We start from the raw sequence: 21,157 nt of genomic DNA, 5'->3' as shown, positions 1-21,157 counted from the left end.
TACAACTATGCATTCAAAAAGACTATAATAAATTTGAACTGTAGTAGGCAAATTTTACTACTTACATACACTTTAACAAAGAGAAGTGTCTTCCACAGCGAATATGTAGTATTCATAAAATAAACACATACATATTTTAGTACGTTTTAGGTTAAGTAACTCAAAAACCAACAAACCCCCAAGTAAGGATGTATGTATATGATTAAGCTCCCGTAGTTATTGGAAAAAAATTAGTACGAAACCCAATCCTAACCATCCTTAGATATTTCCTTTCTCTATAAACAACTTCAAAAGCTTTCTTAAATGTAAAAAAAAATACTTATGCTTAGGTTGATAACTAAAGCCTACGCGGAAAACAAGGTAATCTCTGAAACAAAAATAATTTGTGGAATTTGAGTGTGGCTGTGTTTTAGAAACAGGTGAGTGTGTGAGGAGTTTGATTATAAAAAAAAAACATCCAGTTGTTTATGCCTTGTTTTAAATTTATTTTTAATTGATAAAATTTTTTTTGTATTGTCAAAATTATTTTAAATATAATTTAAGTTTTAATTGTAGAGTTATATTTAAGTTCTGAACTTAGTTTTAGTTTTAATTTACTAATAGAAGCAAATTATTACAGTAATGTTATACATATAAATACATACTTACAGAATATACATATTTACTACTATGTATATAAATAGACACATATGTATGTATGTACATATACTCATTTTGCATACATAATACATAAGACATACATATATAATAACATATTTACATACATAAGTTTTTACAAATGTATCCACATAAATGTATAAATTAATCCACAACTCCTAATACTACAATTACTCTAATTCTAAGTTAATTGTCCCAAAAAACTTCGACACATACTCATTAAAAAAATACTACCGAAATGCACAGGATCTGCGTGTGGGTTGAAAGCGTGGTGCAAGAGGTCACTAGTTCATGAAATCGCTTCGTCTTTGCCCATATGAAGCGAAAAGAGGAAGGAAAGGAATCCCTGCTTTAAGTGAAAATCGTTAAACGCGTCCCGATTAGCTTTCCCAATGCCTAGTAACTTGGGTTATGGCTCAAGCCGTGTATATAAAAAATATAACAAAATTTCATTACGGGGAGAGGGGATTTTTTTCAGTACGTTTTGCTAAAAAACTAAATGAAAAATAAAACAAGTAAGAGCAACGCTGTCTTCGGCTATGCCGAAGGCTTCATACCTATCATGAGCATCTGAAAATTTTACTTTAACAGATTACTGTATTTGAAAAAATTTATATAGATATTTACAGAATTATAGATAGAGGAGATACATATATTAAAAACCATATCTAAACAATCAGAGGTATGGAAGATATATCTTATATAACACCATCTAAGTGCTTTTCACTGCTGTGTGATCGGCATGGTTTACATGTAACACAATTTAATGGGTTTAGACTCCTACATAAAGGAGATATATCGTAATAACCAGTATCTGAACACTCAGAGGTATAAGAGATACAGCTTATACACCATAGATTTTGACGATTTTCTCAGTAGACTTTGTATTATTAGTTATAGAATTTATCTGTTTTATCAGTCCAAATAAAGGAGTTGTACAGTAAAACACCATATCTGTCATTTCCTAGCTACTTAAATGGAGAAGTTATAACGAAAAATCTCATATCTGAACAATCAGTTGTATGGGAGCTATATGTTATAGTGGTCCGATTCTTCCGGTTGCGACAAATGATTAATACATTATAAAAATACACCCATCTACCAAATTTCAACCGGATATCTCGAAAACTGAGAGACTAGATTGCATACGAACAGACAGACAGACAGGCGGACAGACGGACATGGCTAAATCGACTCAGCTCGACGTTCTGATCATTTAAGTATGCATTTTAATGGGTCTATCTCTTCTTATTCTGGTACTTACAAACATCGGACCAAAGTTATAATACCATTTCATGCTCATGAAAGGTATGAAAAAGAAAAAACAGCCAGTTACAGTTGAAGTTTTTACCACACCCAGACCGAGTAGAGGCAAACTAATCGAGAAGCATTCTCTTGGCACATTTACTGATGGATTCAAATGAACTGCGGTATCAGTGTGGGGTTATTCTCTGAGGTGCTGGATGTCTCTCAGGAGCTACTAGTCTCGCGCGCTCTAAAGGTTCGTTCGCACAGAACGCCGAGTTTCGGAACGAAGCTTTTTGCATGGAATCGGCCGTAAAGATATCACAATATTGATCTTCAATGAAAAGCGGCTAAAATATTTGTTCAATTTGTTTCAATTGACTTCTCGCATAATAGATTTTCGTTCAATTATTTTGATTTTTTGTTGCCATCAAAAGGTCAAAAAGAAAATTGAAAATCAAAAAATGCTTTGCTTTCAGTTCCAAAAACTTCGGGAAAAGCTTGCTGTATGAACACTTTCATATACATAGGTATGTACATTAATTTAAATGCTCGGAATGGATGTATTCGCCTCGGCGCCGCTTCCTGTGTGAACGTACCCTAATTTTTATACCCGAGCGCACTTGTGCACTTTGTTCACATAACGGTTGTTTGTAACAGCCAAAACGAATCGAGACAGATATAGACAAATTTATACATAAATGATCAGGATGAAAAAAGAAATCGATTAAGCCATGTCTGTCTGTCCGTCCGTCTGTCCGTCCGTCCGTGTACTCGATAACTCGAGCAAAAATTGAGATATCTCAATGAAATTTGGTATGTAGGTTTCCCTTAATCCCATATAACGGTAATTTCCAGAAATACGAAAACTGCGATATTTTAGTAACTACTGAAGATAATTCACTCAAAATTGATATTTACAATAATCTTCAGACGAATAATAAGAATATTATAAATGTTTGGAAAATGGGCGTAGCGTTACATGTGTATATCTTGGTAACCGCTACACCAATTTCTTCCAACCTTGGCAAAGTTGTTGGCCTTGATACAGCATACTAAATGGCTGAAAATCGCCCACGCCCACATCCCATATAACGGTAGTTTAGAGAAATACAAAATCATCGATAAATCAGTAAATATTAAAGCTAATTTATTCAAAATTGATACTTGCAACAATTCTTTACCAAGAAATACGTCTATGATAAAATTTTGGAAAATGGGCGTGGCACCGCCTACTTATGATCACATATATGTATCTCGGTAACCGTTCCACCAATTTGCACCAAACTCGGTATGGTTATTGCGCTTGCGACATAAAAGCAAAACGTTGAAAATTATTGAAATCGGACTAAAATTACGGCCGCTTTTCATATAACGGTAAATTTCAGAAATGCTTGAAACTTCAATATTTCGAAATTGAAGGACGCTAATTTACTCAAAATTGATACACCCCGGCTTACCATCTAGCGGTAGGTTTCGGAAAGGTGAAAAAACATATATTTAATACCTGCGCCGGGTATTTAATGTTCGGCTCCGCCCGAACTTAGACTTTCTTACTTCTTTTATTTATGATTTCTATGTAAAAAAAAGCTGATCTTTCGATTGAGATGACTTAAAACCTTTAATGTGAATATCGTTGAAAAAAATGACAAATTAAATTTTCTTTATATATTTATTTGTATATGATCTCATTTCCCTGATATGCGGACCCGGCCAATTGATTAGTTCCTCCTTTTCATACACAGTATTGACAGTTTTCCTTTTGTTTAGTTAATATTCGTTTATTTTTTATATAAATTTGGCATATTCTATAACAAAAACCATGTAAGTCCGATTTTCAAACTTTATATAAAATTTATAATAATGCAATAAACTTTCATAAAAATTTCAAACTTAAAAAAAATGTATTATTTTTAAGTACGCAGTGCTAATTTTTTTTGTTAAAGTGGTTTCGAATTTACTTTATACATACAACATACAAAGTGTTTTTATCTGCAAGAAAATACGCAATATATCCGAAAAAAAATATCAAAAATCAGCGCAATTTTTTTTTTGTAATCTGCACATCAATATGCTAAAATTTAACGGGCTATAAAATTGCATACTCAAAAAAATTAAAAAAAAAAAAATTTACTTTCAAAATTTCTTGAATTATTATAAATTTTGTATAAAGTTTGAATCACGGATTTGCAAGTTTTTTGTTATAAAATATGATATATTTTTTATAAAAAATTAATAAATATTAAATCAACAAAAGAGAAAAACATTCATACTGAGTATCAAAAGGCGGCACTATTCAAGTGGCCGGCACTGTATGTTTTTTAGCTGAGATACTTCAACTATTTAAGCTCAAATATTCCAAAAATAATTGCTCTAAAACTGATGTTTACGAAATTTATATTTTCAAATACTAACAGCCAATTTCACGAAAGCAATTTCAGTGAAAAATGATTTTAATTTTTTGAATTTTATATGGAAATTGACAGAAAATAATAAATCATTTTCGATTTAAATTGCTGGTGAAACCGGCTATTAGCACTTAACATAAATTTTTTAATTTGCCTAATAGTCACAAAATAAATTCTAAATTTTCACTCACAACACAACAAGTTTTGCTCACGCTCATGCATACATACAGATTCACTTATTTCACTGTACATAAAAATTATTTCGATTTTTAATTTGCAAATAAAAAAGATATTTCGTTTATTTAAATTTCCCTCTTAAAATTTTTTTTATAATTTAGTTTACTTGATGATTTTTCAGTGAGCAAATTGTATGCGCGTGTGTGGACTGTGTGTAGTTCAAAAGAATTATTTTAGCACCATCACCTTTAAGCAAAGCCTAGCAATTCTACAATTTAAAATTTTAAATGCATGCATGTAAATAACTTGTGCACCAAAAAAAAAAAAAGAAAAAGGAAACAACAGGTGAAACGCACAAACTGAAATAGAAACAAAATAAATTTTCTTGAAAATAAATCAATTTCACCAAATAGTGAACGTAAGTTAAGCAAAAAAAAACAAACAAACTGCAAACATATATATTTATATATCTTTATATTTATATGAAAAATAATGCAATCAAATTTTGAAAACACCAGCACTTGCACCAGCACAAAAAAAAAAGCAGCACCAACTCGCACCCACTTATGCTATATATTTTTTTTCATTCAGTGTGTCCTTTCTTTATTACTTTTTTGGTATTTGTATTTGCAAATGTATATTATGAGTATTTATATTAGTATTTTATATGCTTGAATGAATTTATAGCATGCGCTTTACGGTACTCAAGTGTTAGTATTGCTGCAAACAGTTAAATTGCATGGTAAGCCTACAAATATGCCTTTTAATTTTAGAGATTTTACAAATGCATTTTAGTATTGAAAATTGCAGACAAGCTTAGTTTAGGGCCGGATTCACAGTGCATAGTAGAACCTTTGTTAAAATGCACAAATGCACACGTACGAGTTAATTATGGTAAAAATTTATTGCGCCTGAAATTACGCAACGCTTGCGCTCAACGCTTCTCTGTAGAAAATCAAAAGAAAAAAGTAAATTTCATTCTACGAAAACAGTTGAAATTTCATTGATATGAAGGTGGACGAATTTTGCTCGTGCCCCACGAAATTCGTTGCGCCTAAAATTATACAACTGTGAATGTTAGTGTTGTTAGCTAAATTTGTTTCTGTTGTTAGCTGCGCACTGTGAATGTGGTCTTTAATTTAGAAATTTAATTTTAAAAGCGCTTAGGCACTTGTCAGCTTTTTACCGAAATGATGTACTCTTAGATTGCATACTTTTAGTGGCTAATACTTTAAATTGAGACAAAACTATTGTACTACCAAATTCTATGCTAAATTGTCAGCGGTAAGCTATTAAGCGCTTAAAAGACAAGACTTTTAAGGCCCGTTTACATACAATTTTGGCGTTGCGTTGGCGTTGGCGTCGCTTCCGGCTCCTTCTAATGAATCCTACAATTTCCTTGGTAAGCGAAATCCTTTTCACAAAAGATTCGTCCATTGGAATTTTAAAATTAGTTAATGTATTTATTTTATTTATCTAGCCAAGGTCGGACAGTCACAAAGAATATGGTCCGAAGGCTCATCATCCTTAAGGTAGAGTCAGCGGGCTGTCAGAAAACATCTACATATTCGGCTCGTATGAAATCGTGGCTGGTTGTGATCAGTGAGTAGCCTGACGTCAGTTCGGTTACATAGAATAATATCCGATCTATTTATAAGTTAACCGAAAAGCCTGACCTATGGTCCCCGTCGCTCCCCAGTACTTACTGCGTCCAGTGCTCTGGTTATAAGTTCGAAATGAAAGAGCCCGGATGGATGCTTGCCTATCTGAAAAGATAATTAAAAAAGCTGGCTTTAAACCGTTTTAAGCTTTCATTTGGCTTTGGTTAAGATTGCTAATACTTTAGCCTGGAACATCCGCCCATAGATACCTGCTCATTCTCTGTCTTCTTTCCGTTGGCCGTCCGCGTGCCAATGTACATTTTATGGATGAAGGGCATGTAGCCCCTTTGGTCCATCTTTATGCTTACTTAACGGATTTAGTTTAAAGAGGTTCCAACTTCTAATCAATCTCCCAAAGGAGACTTGCACAAACTAAGTATTTTGTCAAGCACTCTACACGTACTGTGCCCCGGCTAAAGAGACATCTTCCATTCAAGCATAGGCTATAGAGAACTAGTCCTGATTTGGCCACCATACGAGCTCATTCACTCCTTATACACTAAAACTTTTCTAGTGTTTTAAGGGAACCTTGGTTTAACATAAGTACTATGAAGTGCTGAGGGCACAGCATATGGATTCTTGGTGTGCAGTGCATGCCGCACTTTGCAGTTAAGTAGAAATAAGGTTGGACGGAAAAACCAAAAACAAATTTTCCAAGCACCCACTCAATATGTATTGCCCATTGGGTTTAATTTTTAGAGGATAGAGAAAAGCAGGTGGGATGGGAATTTATTACTCCTCTGCAAACTTGTAAGACTATTTTATGAATCTAAGCAGGCCTTTCCAGGCCTTTCCAGAAAACACTTGTTGTTGTTTTGCAGGTGTTAGTACAGCACCAACAGCTCTCATGAGCTTTTTTTATGACATGACAAGTGTCACGGTATCCGCATAAGTTCAAGCTCTTTCCTCTTGCTGTCTATTTTTGAAGAGGGGCAAGTGGTTTTCGAAAGCCTTTAGAGTAGCTTGACTACCCTGATTTAATGTCCACGTCATCTTTTGCCAATTATCCAGCCTGCTACTTTAAGTGGAGCAGCAAATACTTCCGATTCCAAGACCGTTTCTATTATCCATGTATCAGTTTTTCATTAAATGTCAACAAAATAAAGGGTACTGGTCGGGCAATAGATGGTGTCGATCCTATTCTCGCTGGTCATTTCCAAAATTTAGCGTATTGTGAATACCTGGTCTTATGGTGGATTTTCCACGTTCCTAAGGCCACACTGATAAGGCCCAATCAGCTCGTTGACGGTGCTCCTCAATCTTTCACACAATATGCTCGATAGGACCTTGTAACCTATGCCTATAAGGCTGATCCCGCGGTAGTTGGCGCGTATGTCGGGGTCGCCTTTCTTGTGAACTTGACATAGGACACTTAAATTCCAGTCGTCGGGCATGCGTTCATCTGACCATATTCTGCATAAAAGTTGAATGCATGCACCTTAACAGCTGCTCGCCGCCGTACTTGAATATCTGGCCCGGTAGGCCGTCAGCTCTAGCAGCTTTGTTGCTTTTCAGTCGCGTAATCGCTATTCGTACCTCGTCTTAGACAGGCGGTGGGACATTGACTCGGGTTCGTCTTCTCCACTACTTTCAGTGCTGCTGCGGTTCAATAGCGTGGTAAAGTGTTCCCACTGTAATTTATGTACCGTCTGGACATAGGCCTCTAAGTCGCCATGTTCTTACAGGTGTTCACCCTGGTCTTTAAACCTTCCGTAAGTAGCCTAAGTCTCTGATAAAATGCTCGTGCATTTTCCCAGTCGGCCAGTCTCGCTTCGCTCTTCCCCTCTTCTTCCCCTAACAACGGTACCACATAGCTCGCGTTGCGCCCAATCTCAGCGTGGCCCTGTAGGCGGCATCTTTTTTCTTTGCAGCTTCTTGATACTGCTTGTCGGTCTGTCAATCACATTAATATCTGCATATATATCTATCTACTTATTGCCATTTGGCAATTCGACTTTTATGCCAATATATCTTCTACGAAAAGTGAATGTTCTTTTAGGCGCACAAAGCTCTATTTGATCACTCAATGCGCTTTTGCCATTGCCGTCACTTTTCAAGTCATTCCAATACTTTTTTTTTTCTACTAAAATTTCCCAATTTCCCCAACACCATTTTCTGCTTTTAAAGTGAAATTAAGTAATTGGACTTCATAAACTTTCAGCGAGCGTGACATTTTTAAATATTTCTCATTTGAGAATTTCAGTTAAAATTAAAGCGCGCTTAACAAGCGAACTATTAAAAACAAAACAAAAATTTTAATCATCGCAAAATTAATAGTTTATACGTAATTCTGCCATTCTTACATGTTTTCCATTTTGAAATGGTTGTAAAGCGCACTTTCAATAACAAAAATTGGCAACTTAAAAAAGTTGTTAAGGAAAAATGTAATGTTGTTAAAATTATAATTGGCATCGAGAGTTAATGCAATCAATAAAGCGCAACTTTTTAAAACAATATAATTTTTTATTGACTTGTTTTGTACTCATTGCTGCTATGCTTTATTTTGCTTGTTTTTCTACTTTTTCTTTGCAAACTTACTTTGCAAATTTCTTTGCATTGCATTCGCAAAAGTTTATGCGTTAAGCGGCTCATCAATGTGCGTACTATTTATGTAGTAAGCTTTTTTTCTTCATGAATCAATTATATGTACAATTGTTTTTCAATTCATAGTAGTTCAGGTCGCGTAGTTATGGATTAATTAATTTAATTGTTATTTTTGACATAAATTTTTAATAATGCCCTTTTATCTGCTGCACATGCACTCGTTTGCTTTTGTTTTTGTGTGGCCTTCGTGAATGCAAACATTTATTGCATTCAAAGTTCAATGAGCATTTCGTTCGAACGAACAAAAAATTTGCTTGTCGCTGTTATTTTTTTTAACATTTTTTTTTTTTATTCATTTTTCTTCTTCTGCTGCATTGTTGGTTCACATGAAATTGCTGAGTTAATTAGCTGCTTACAAGCATTTGCGCATTTTTCACATTTAAAAATTAATTTGCTGAAATGTACAGTTGTTTTTTGCCTTTTGCTTGTTGTTTAATTATTTTTATAAAAATTCTATATATTTTTTTTTTTTTGCTGTCAGAAATGTTGCATGCCTTGTTATTATTGCTGTTGATGTTGATGCGAAAAGTTTTACAACATGTTTAACATATATTTAAGTCACTGATGGACTTTAAAACTCATTAAATCTGAAGCTTATTTTATATTTTATATATTTGTTTAACAAGTATTTAGTTTAATTTTGTGGAATTGAGGAGATAAGCGTACATGCATATAAAAACAGTATCGACACTGGTCATTAATTGGGGTGCATAAGGTGACAGATACATCGATTTGTGGTCGAAAGCTATTAAACTAGAAAATTAGTACAATTCACTTTTGATACTCGTTTGTTTTGTATATTTTGTGTTTTAATTATCATTATTATTAATTTGCGACGTTTCTTTGACAAAAAATATTTATTGATTAATGGTTGATTTGAACAGTCGTTTAACCTTCCAGGCAGGCTAGGTTAGGTTAATCTGGCTGGTTGTTTGCCATGCATAGACCGCTTGGTCGCTAGCTGCACCAGATGAGTATCGAATCTTAAGTAGGCAACACCTAAAATGGTAACACTTTCAATCTCTAAGGAGTGCCTGGAGTTGCACTTTGAAGTTATTCCACAGATTAGCAAACTGTGTACTCCACACTAATTGCAGTCGAATACTTAGTTGCGCCGAGCATATGTAAGTATAGAATGAGTTCCAGGCTTCCTGGGCTCTTGGCTTCCATGCATTCATCGCCAGCTGTGATTCCGATCTGGGATCTGATTTATTCGGCATTCAAGAAATCAAGATTTCTAAAAGTATTCAAAATAACCAGTTGAAACCGATTTGGAAAAACCAATTCTATCACCCTAGTAGGTAGCTAAATTGTTCTCTTTGCATAACCTTATTGACCTCATTGAATGCATGTTTGGGCAGGTTAAATTTTCTGCCAGTGCACACACTAGCACACTTACGCGCCTTCAACTGGTCCCATTTCCCCCAAAGTTTCCAGCACCGATGAGCTGTGCCTTACTCATCGCTTCTGCTACTCCTGCAAAAATCATTGAACTGCTAGCCAAATCAATCTATCTCCCTAAAGTGTTGTTACCGGTCAGCAGACCCATAGCTAAGAAGATTTCTGCACTGCTTACAAAAAGGAGCTCCACCGATCTTTTCAAGTCTCATTCTGACTGTTTATAGTTGTTTCCATCTTTCGCCTGCTTTTGAGAAAAAAGTACTTATATATTGAGCGTGCAGGTAGCGATCGGTATACTCAAACTCTTCCAATGCGGTGAAAATTAAACAGACGCGTGTCTGCGTCCCTATACCCATACCAGGGAAAGAATAAACTGCTCGGCTATACGTTAAGTGATCCGCGACAATTCAGGCCAGTTTCCGAATTAGTTGCGTCTGTATAGAACTGAATACAATCTGTCGGCCCCGGAACGTCATGAGTGCATTTTCCTGCTAGGGATTTCTACTTTATATCCCTTATCGAAAGTTGAGGTTGGTCGCAATAGTCTGTCGATTCCGCCAGGCCTAGCATATCCGAAATCCACTTTCCAGTTAGATCATTACCTCAGTCTGATGGCTGGTGGTGTAGAGAACTGTCATAGCTTTTCGCACACGGTCAAAAATGTTTCGTTGCCGGTTTATCAAGCGTGAGTCTCAGATATTTCACTGAAAAGAATTCCTGTTAGTTAAATAATACTAGCTCCGTTTTGTTTAGCTTTACTGCTAGGCCCTTTTCGGTGGTCCACTTTTCCACCCTCCTTGCTTTTAGCGAGAGTTTTGCACTTACGACTATATTGCATTCTTCCTTTCCCTTCATGTGACTGAGCATTTGGTTGGAGATAGGATTCCCCCTTGCGGCATGCCCCTGCTGATACGTCTGCTCGTCGATATTCCAGCCAGATCAGCCTGAACTACCCTGCATCTTTGCATTTAGTCTACGAGCGTCACCAGTCGCGAGTCACAAGTCGACGCCCAAATCCCTCAGTGCTAACTATTGAGGAAAAATGTTGTTGAAAGCGCCCTCTATGTCTGTGAATTCCGTAGCTTATTTTTTCTTAAGTTTTTTAAGTCGATTATAAATTCGCTTTTTAGCCAATAACAACGCTTTTAGTAATCCCATTCACAACTTTGTTTCTTTCCATGCCCCTATGGCCTAAACAGTTTTATTACAATTACATATGCAGCCTTCTATTCGTCGCTAGGCTCTTCACTACTTTCCTGTAATTTCAGCGGCTTTCCTCAACGCAAAAGCCTAATTAAGCTATTCTGTCGTGGTTGGACAGTAAAAGGTTGCTTAATATCTACTACACTGAGCAAAAAATCAACCAAAAATTGGTAAATATTAGCAAATTCAAACTTGAAAAGGGATCAATATGATTCTCGGTTTATATTAGCAATGCCTTGGTTGATGTTTTCAACAATGATTTGGTAATATTAACCACGTTTTTGTTTCCATTAACCAAACTTTTGGTTGTCGATTTTTTCGTTTGAATACGCTTATGTTCTGCACTTCACAGATGCTTTTTCATAATTCGGAATTACAAAACAAAAATTGTTATTATCATTTTAACAAGTTGCCTCTGGCGAGATTTGAAACCGCATCTTCTTAATGTTAGCAAATAACAGCAAGCATCTCTGCACACTCAGCTACAGCCGCATTATAAATCTGCTTTCAAATGTTCAACTTGAATAAATTTTCTCCGACATTTGATTTGGTTCTACACTTCACAGAGGCTTTTTTGACGTACTGCTGAAAGCCAACAATTAACAACAGGCACCTCTGCACGTTCAGCCACTGCCATGCATACAAATTTGTTCTCAAATGCTCAACTTGAATCACATTTCTTACAATCGGCTTATAAACCATGAGAAAATCGAACCATAACTTGGTTGAAAAAACCATTGTGCTTTTGGCTCAGTGTATACATTGCTTTTTGCAGTCAGTGTAGACATTAATCATAGTCTGGAACGCTTTCTCCCAATTAAAGTGCGAAGCCACGTAGCCTGTGTCACCAACATTTTTCTTGCCTTTCGAGCTATACCCGAAGATTATCTGTGAGAATTTTTCTTTCGACGCTAATCTGACGGCTGATTTTGCTGCAACATCCTCTAAATTAACGTCTATATACAGAAAATTCAGTATCATTGCTAGAGCATTGCGTGTTCAAGACCACCCCAACTTAAGTACTTCGTGCATTATTTAGAGTCTGTTGCTATTACTTAATTTCGGTGGATTTCATGCAAGGACCTTATACTTGCTTGTGAAAGAAAAATATAACCACACATCAAGGGTGAAGGAAGAAGATACCATATTATCCAACATTATTGAGGTGTGTGACCCTAACTAGCTCTAAAGAGCCTTACATAGAACGAATAATCCAGTACCATTGAAGACTTGAAACCAATTAAAGACTCTGTTAAGAGTCTGAGTGTCTGGAGATGCAGTCGCCTTCAATGAGCAGGCTGTCCGACTTGAAATCTTTAACCAGGCATAGCATAGGTTGAAGTAGCTGCCAGTGACCCCACTAACACACCTAGGCCCTTAGATTGTGGCCTGTTGTGATGCCAAGCGCATTAGACCCTCCTACTCACACCATCGTGTTGATTTCGCGAAACCCTGCTGCTAAGTACCCACTGCTCAACATCAGCTGATCCTTCGCCTATTTTTCGCCCCATTTTGGCCACGTCAGTTTCGTATTGCTGACATATAATATATGCTAACACTCTCAGCTGCTTCCAGATCATAGTTCCTTAATGCCCGATTCCTTGTGCAAAACATCGTAGTTAGGCGCAAGCCCTTAAGTTCAGTGTTCCACGCCTAGAGCTGCTGAAAAATTGCGATTTCGACATTTTCCTCCACCAGGAAGAAGTAAACATTGTCCGCTGCCAGCTGGAGGTTTATTTAGACAACCTTCAGACCCACTTTCAATTTAGGTTCTACACTTGGATTGGCGAGAAATATGCCTTCTAGTAGCTTATTGGGATCGTCGACCACGTCATACATATCTACATATATAATAATGCCTATTGCGATATCCGACGCGAGTGAGAAGCGGCAGATCAGTGCCTATGGCATCCCTCGGATACATGCCTATTCTGAACCGACAGATGCCATTCGCTCGAATCTAACCCTTCACGCTTGTTATGACAGTGATAATCGGATAAAATCCGTGCAGATGGAATCCGAAATCGGCATGAATATTTCCTCAACGCCTTCGAACAGAGTTGATGAAAGAGATCCGATCTAACATGCATGATTGCCGCAATTTCACATCTAAAGCTTAGTATCCAGCACTCAAGAAATATTTTCATTATTTCTTTCGCTTGAAATAATAGCAGGCTGGTAAAAATACCTTAGAATTATGTATTACCAAATGTTTGAAATTTCTTGAGAGCTGCGTACTGGTTTAAAAAATTTTAACAGAGAAAAATTTTGTTTATCATTTCTTGACCTTTTTTAAATTAAAAATTTTTGTTTTTGTTTTAATAAGGAATCTAAGCTTAAAAAATTAGTAGAAATACGTTAAAATGCTTTTTTAGTTTTTTTAATTTCAGTGGGAAATATATACAAAAAAAAAAAAAAAAAAATCTGTTTTTAAAATTTTATTGACTGTAACTTTCTACTTACTGCTTAAGAAAATATACATCCCCATTGTTGTTGCCATTAGCGTGTGTATTTTAATATTAAGTGCTTAGTGTAATTTACTATGTATATGTATATGCTGTTATTTAATTTTTTTTTTTTACATTTTTTCTACTTAGTTTAATTAAATAACTCCCTTTTTCCAGAACCCTTACCTTTTAGTTTAAGTCCCTTAAGTTTATGTCCGCTCTTTTGTCGACCAAATTCCAAACCCTTTCTCTAAAATGGTTTATGCAAAATGACAAAAACATAAAATTAAAATAATAACACAAAAATTAAAAAAAAAAAACTAAATGCCTCATATAAAATTAATGTCCTACAATCCAACTAATGTATAGTGAAGTTTATGTAATAAAAAAGTTCTTAATTTATAAATATATAGCTTCTTATGAAATAAATCAATTTAGTTAAATTCTTTCATGTTTTTTATCCTCCTAAGCCCCGCTTTCAAATGCCCTGCCTTGCCTTGTCTTGCCTCGCCTCGCCCAGCCACGACTCAATCTTTTCACCTTACTTATTTGTATAATTTAGTTTTCTTGAAAATTGCACTGTTTTTTTCTAATTCTATTTTGCGTGCTGCATGTTTTTTTCGAATACGCATTTATTTCTTTGCTAAATCCTGAATGTTTAAATATGAAAACAAATGGAAATCAAAATGTGTTTTTCGCACCCCAAAAACAGAAAAGCCATTAAGCAAGCGTGTGAAAACAATGTTCTACCAGTTTGATTTTTATTGATTTGCCAGCTTAGATGCACAATTTTTTTAGCTCAATTTTATTTCAAATATACAAAAAGGAGAAAAGCTAACTAAATGTGGATTTTATGAAACAGAAAAAAAAATGTGAAATTTACTTACCGCTTTATGGTTTGAAGAGCACTAACACCCCTCCCCAAAAAAAAAACTACTTAGATAAATTTTAAAACCAGAGCGTTTTAAATGAAAAGGAACCAAAAAATATGCGCAAAATTTTTTAAATAACACAAAGAAAATTGCAAAATCTAATTAAAATGACGAAATTGAAAAATTTAAAAATTTCCGGAAATGCTGAAAATGTTGAAACTTGCATAAACCATTGGTGATTTTTTAATATTATTATAAATATTCATAAGTTTGTATAAATTTTGTTTTTACTATATTTTTAAGTTCTTTGCATTGAATTTGTATTGATTATTTATGTTTTTTTTTACTTACAATATCATTTGCTAATTTGTATGTGAATTTTTTTCTTTTTCATTTCTTTTCATTGCTTTTGCGTTGCTTTTGCGATCCATGTTTTTGCGTTTGCGTTAATCTTATGCTGGAAAAAACAACAAAAAATTACAACATAATAAAATATAACTATTATTAAAAAAAACAATAAATATTATTAAACCACATACCCACATAAACCACAACAACAACAATAAAAAATTTACCGTTTGGCTGCTACCAACCACATCAAAAAAAAAAACATAAATCGAACCAACAAACGACTCCAACTCATCCACCGCTAATAACTCAAAACCCAAAAAACCAAAAAAAAAAAAAAAATTTTTTTTTTACCACACAATTTGATGAAAAAAACCAAACCAAATTGCAAAACAAATGTCACAACAAACTTCATAAAAAAATCAAACTGAAAAACAAAAACGAAAACCAAACTTGTACGTTCCATTCCATTCCGTTCCGATTTCCTCCACTTAGTACCAGGTGCACCGCCACGCAATATCACTGCCATCGCCACCAGTCCCACCACCATATCCGTATCTTGGCTGCCACCGCCAGTGGAGCGCGCCAACGGTCGCATCATCTACTATAAGGTCTTCTTTGTTGAGGTGGGTCGTGCCGATAGTGAGGCCACCATAACAACGTTGAATAAGACTCACATCGTATTGGACGAGTTGAAACGTTGGACCGAGTACAAGATTTGGACGCTGGCCGGCACCTCAGTGGGCGATGGGCCGCGTTCGCATCCGATTATTGTGCGCACGCATGAAGATGGTATGTATAAGTAAGCGAGTGTTTCGCAAATAAGTATTTTTTTAGTTTTGAAAAAATTAATCATGAATTTTTCGCTATAATGCAGAATATTTCAACACAAATTTTGATTTTTTTTTTTTGTTGTTAATTTGGAACCCCATTGAAAGTATATGAATGAAATTTATTTAGTTTTTGTTGGGCCATTTTTTTCTGAAACATTAAAAGATGTTTTTGGGGAAGTGTCCCTATTTAAACACACCATTCATTATTTTATCAGACAAATTATAAAAACATTTTATTTACCTAATATAAAATACATTGAACATATTTAAATTTTTTCTAATTTTTTTTAATTGGTTCCTCAAAAAAATATTAAATATTTTTTGTTAATTAAGAGTTTGCGCCTTTTTAGCATAATATTAAAAAAATATATATTTTTTAACAGAATTTCAAAATATTTAATTAATTTTCCGTGAATATTTTTAGTGCTATTTATGGATTTAAAAAATAATTTTTCTAAAATATTAAAATAATTTTGCAGGAATATAAATTCAGTTTTAGCAGTTTTTAACTTGCTTTACTTTTAAAATGCAACTTTTTTTGAATTTGATTTTTAAAAACAATTTTAATTTTGTAAGTTATTTTGATGTCTAAATTATTTATTTGTTTTTGTTACTTATGGCCTTATAACAATGTACTCAACAATTTTATTGAGTTTGAGGCCGTTTTTAATGAAAACTATTGTGGATTTATAAATTTTTGTTGTTTTCCACAATAGTTTTCATTAAAACTGCCTCAAGCTCAACAAAATTGTTATGTCCAAATTTTATTATTTAAAAAATTAATGCGAATTTATTTTTTACTCGTTTGTAATTAAAATTACATAATTCTTAGATTTCCTTAGTAGATATATTTTTATCTTTTTTAAGATTGTATTATTAATAAAAATTTTTTTACAGAATCTCAAAAAATTTCAAACTTAAACTTTATATTCTAAAAATTAATATAAATTTTCTTTTAAAAATTTTGAGCTACATATTTTGAATTTAATTAAGGGTTTTTTTTAGAAATTTAATAATTTTCAAGACGAATCATTTAGTTTGTCAAAATAAAAATTTGCAGAATTTCAAATACTGACTTGAATTCAGATTTTTAGCAAAATTTTCTTCTTCGTTAAATACCTTAAACTTTTTTGAATCTTATTTATAAAAATATTTTTATTGTGTAATTTAATCCTTTTAAAGCTGGAACTTTTTACTCTAAAAATTAATGAGAAAAAATATGCTTATATTTAATTATAAAACTTTCATTTACATCGATTTTTTATTCAAGAAAAATACTTTATTTTATTACAAAAAAAAATTTAGATTCTATACAAACATAATGGATTTACGTATTTTATAACTCCTTATTTTAAATTTTATATTTATCTTAAATTTTTCTAAATTCTGCATTCCAAATAAAAGTATTTTTTTTTTTTTTTTTTAGTACCTACATTAAATAATTTTCCAAATATTTAATTTTAACACCTCACATTTTTGAGCCAAAAACAAATGCTTAGTTTTCTAGGTTAATATTTTTGCATTTTTTTTATGCCACACAAATCTTATTTTACACAATTTTGAAACTCAAAAATATTTTTTTGAAACTTCAAAACAGTTTTGGTTAAATAACGTTATTTCATATTCCCCACACACATTTTTTGAAAAAGTTACATTTTTTGAAAAATTTTAAATTACTGTTTCTATTACTGCTATTGGATAAAAGCCGTAATACGTATAATTTCGAAAACACAAAATTTTTTAACTTTTTTTTTTTTGTATTGATGTCCAGCTCTAATTTTTTCTGCCCACATCTATTTATATATGTATATCCTAATTTACTAATGCAACAATGACATTTTTTGAATTTTGTCTCGACATAAAAAATGCGGCATACATTTTTGGATACAATAAAAAAAAATTCCCCCCCTCGTTAATTACATTTTTTATAGGTATTTCAGTGTTTGGATGGCGCGCTGACAACCGAATTTTTGATGTCAACGTCATAAACATGAAAAATATTTACATATTTACATACTATATATATATATATGTATAACCGAAATCATATTTAATATAATCACATAATCCATATAACAAATAATCACATATTCTCATTTTGCTGTACTTAGTTTTATAATTGGTTTTATGTGTTTTCTGGTTATAATTATGTATCTATCATTTGGTTTTTAGTATTTCTTATATTCGAGTTTTTTCGGTTATGTATTGTGATATAATTTTCGAAAAAGTCTTTGAAATGAAACTCTTTGGCATGTAAAAAAGTTTAGTTATAAGCGTGTATTGACGAACAGCGCAGAACTTTGGCTCGGCATGGCGTATGAGTGATATTATAAAATTAAAGCAAATTCACTTGATTTTAGGACCACCAGACTCACTTTAGTCCAGCTACTTACCCCCTACTATATTAGTTTGAGAGTCACCTGGTCCTGGAATGTATGTTAAGTTAGATGGGCGTGTGAGTGCGTGCCAGGATATGCTCATTCCCAACTACACTACTAGCATTAATCTGGCCAAACTCTCTGACTCTCTGAAATCAAATTGTGGAGGTCCGAGAGTTTTCGTTTAAGCCATCTCGATTGCGGCCAGGACATCGACACAGAAAGTAGTCGATGGATCACCTTTTGTTTAAGCTCTTACTGCAGATCTATTGAGTTTCAAATGGCCTCGTAGGCGATGTTAGTCTTGAGCTTTCACAATCACCTAAGATACCTAAATAGTGATTTATAGTATTTTCTACTACGCATCTCATAGTCATCTAACCAGCAGCTGTCTTGTTTCCTTCTATACATATATCTATGTCCGGGAACCCTGGAGCTATTAAGCAGATGAAAAAAAACTGATTGACATATATTCAGCCCAGTACTCAGGAAATCCGCGATTTCCCTTGATTAGGTTTAGTGTCAAATGGGTTGGGGGTACATTAGAACGTACCACCACAAAAAATGTTAGAGGGTGACCCATACATTCGACCAAGAAACAATTTCCCAATGGACTTGTAAAAATAATTTAGATTCGAAGGTCTACGGCGAGCTCATTTTTCTGGTACGGTCTAGTGTACATATGTGGCATATATTTTTCTGGCGGATCGATCTTTATACTTTAAGTTTTTATTATTCCGCGCCGGCCAGGCGATAGTTAAACCGAAGTTTTTAAAACTTTCCTCAGAAGGCCTATTTCGTCGGTTGAAATGAGATATCCTTATCGGCTCAGTGAATTGTGAGTCCCTTGCCGCACGTTCTTTATAATGAAGGTGCATCATCTACTATTTATTTAACCATTCTTTCATAGTATTGACGGATAAATAAAAAAATCTTTAGTATCAAAAAATGGTTAAATAAACAATTTGGTATTGCTACTGGAAGAAAAGTTTTCGGATCGAAAAATATTGATTTTCAAAAATTCCATACCATTTCTACGAAAAGTTTTTTTCCCCATATAAAATACATGGAAAACCTTGAGCACTTTGAGTGACCTCTAAATATTTTTTGAGTTCCAAATAAAAAATAAGGTTATATTTGTGTCGATATAGAGCAATCCTAGGGGGTGAGTGCATTAAAGTTCCGACTTTACTTATTTTGGACCACCCTAATGTATACTCCACGTGCGGCTGGACTCACCATCCTGAACAGTCGGGTGGATTTATTCATTAAGGACAATAATGAAGAGCAGATTTTGGTGTATGTAAATGAGTGATCGTTTATATACATATTTCAACCACCTACAAACATCCCATAGTAAAGTTTTCTCTAAAAAACGAACTTCAGGTCCTTCTGCCTTTATATTACTCACTGGCTTATCGCAATTCTCAGTGTTTTGCTATAACAAAGAGTTTTGTAAAAATACTAAATTTTTTCTTTAAGTTTTTTTTGCTTTCATTTGTCATTTTTCAGTGAAATGATTTTACTTAAAAATTTGTTCTGTTATAAATCTTTAGTTTGTTGTAATTTCTACGAATGCTTTTAATATTTTTTAGCGTGTTTTATATAGGAAAAAAAAAACAAACAAAAAATACACAAAAATTTGTAATCACAAATATTGTTTTTCCAGCGAATTGAACTGGAATTTGTGCAAACCAAAAATATTTCGCTATACTGGCGATGCGATTTGTTGGCGCGTTGTAGCATACATACTGAATTGGACTATTGATAACAAAAAAATCATACATAACAGTATTGTAATTCCAACTCGCACTTTTTTGAAAAAAGAGTATACCCAAAAAATAACTGTTTATTAACTTACCCTATTAACTTTCTTTGATTTATTAATTTAAAAAAAAAAGTTGTACGTTGCAACCACACTGCGGCTGACGCCCACACGTCGAAATGCACAGTGGTTTGTTAAACGATTTTTTTTTTTTAACTTTGTATTAATATTATTTTAATAAATTAATATTTGATTTTATAAAATAATTTTGTTCGCGTTCTTCATGTTTTGTCAGTTTTTATTAACTGTTATTTTATGTGTTCAAAAAAAAATTATAAAAAAAATACTCGTTACATTGGCACAAATTGCATATTTTTTGGCGCAATCACAAATGAATTTTTGCATTTTACGCATTAAAACGCAACAAATATCAATGAAAAAAACCACAAAATAATAATTTTATATATACCTACATATATACTATGAACTATGTGTTAGAAAGCAAAAATGAAAGCATAAAAAGTTCCATTTAATTGGAAACGATTTTTGAAATGCACTCTACTATTTATGTATGTACTATATAAATACCTGCAATATTCGTATTTATAAATGACACTTCATATTTTTTGTGGTTATATGGCATAGCACTAAGTTATATGTAGTAAAGAGCAAAAAAAAAAAACAACAAACGAAAACAAAAGCATTATAATTAAAAGTATAAATTTTTCATTCGATTTTACACGCAACCCAAAGCACAACAAATTTTTCCCTCTTTATCAACTACTCCTTTGTTCGAAATATTTTTTTAATTAACTGTATCTTCTCGTTGTTTGTATGTATGTATGTACATGTGCACATTTTTTGTGATTGCTCGATTTTTGCCCCCCCCCCCACTCACCCCATTTCCCTTGCCTCCCACTCATTGTAATTGTAACTGGCATTTTATCTACTTGTCACATGCACTTGTCTTGCATTTTTATTATCATTTAATAAATATTTAAATGTAATGGCTTGGTCAATAATTGCTGGTAGTTGACACATACACACACACACAAACCGGCAAGTTTGTGTCAAATTTCCGATGTAATTGCGTTTATTGTTTTCACAGCAACTCTAATTGCCATTGCCCTTTTGTTAAAAAATCAACTCATTGCATTT

The 21,157-nt window shown here is 33.5% G+C and overlaps 1 protein-coding gene across 1 annotated transcript in view; it reads left to right on the top strand.

The window, feature by feature from the left end:
• Window positions 1-21,157, top strand: part of Lar (tyrosine-protein phosphatase Lar) — a gene marked incomplete at its 5' end in the record, with an annotated part of 67,351 nt that overhangs the window by 2,499 nt on the left and 43,695 nt on the right. The window contains one exon of the mRNA XM_017611565.1: window positions 15,519-15,815. Within this exon, the coding sequence (XP_017467054.1) occupies window positions 15,519-15,815 (297 nt within the window). The remainder of the gene's footprint in view (window positions 1-15,518; window positions 15,816-21,157) is intronic.

Source organism: Rhagoletis zephyria, unplaced genomic scaffold (genome assembly GCF_001687245.7).
Source record: "Rhagoletis zephyria isolate East Lansing unplaced genomic scaffold, Rhagoletis_zephyria_1.1 Rzeph_scaffold_00426, whole genome shotgun sequence".
NCBI lineage: Eukaryota > Metazoa > Arthropoda > Insecta > Diptera > Tephritidae > Rhagoletis > Rhagoletis zephyria.
Note: the sequence above shows the minus strand (reverse complement) of the source record. Positions and strands in the feature narration are given on the sequence as shown.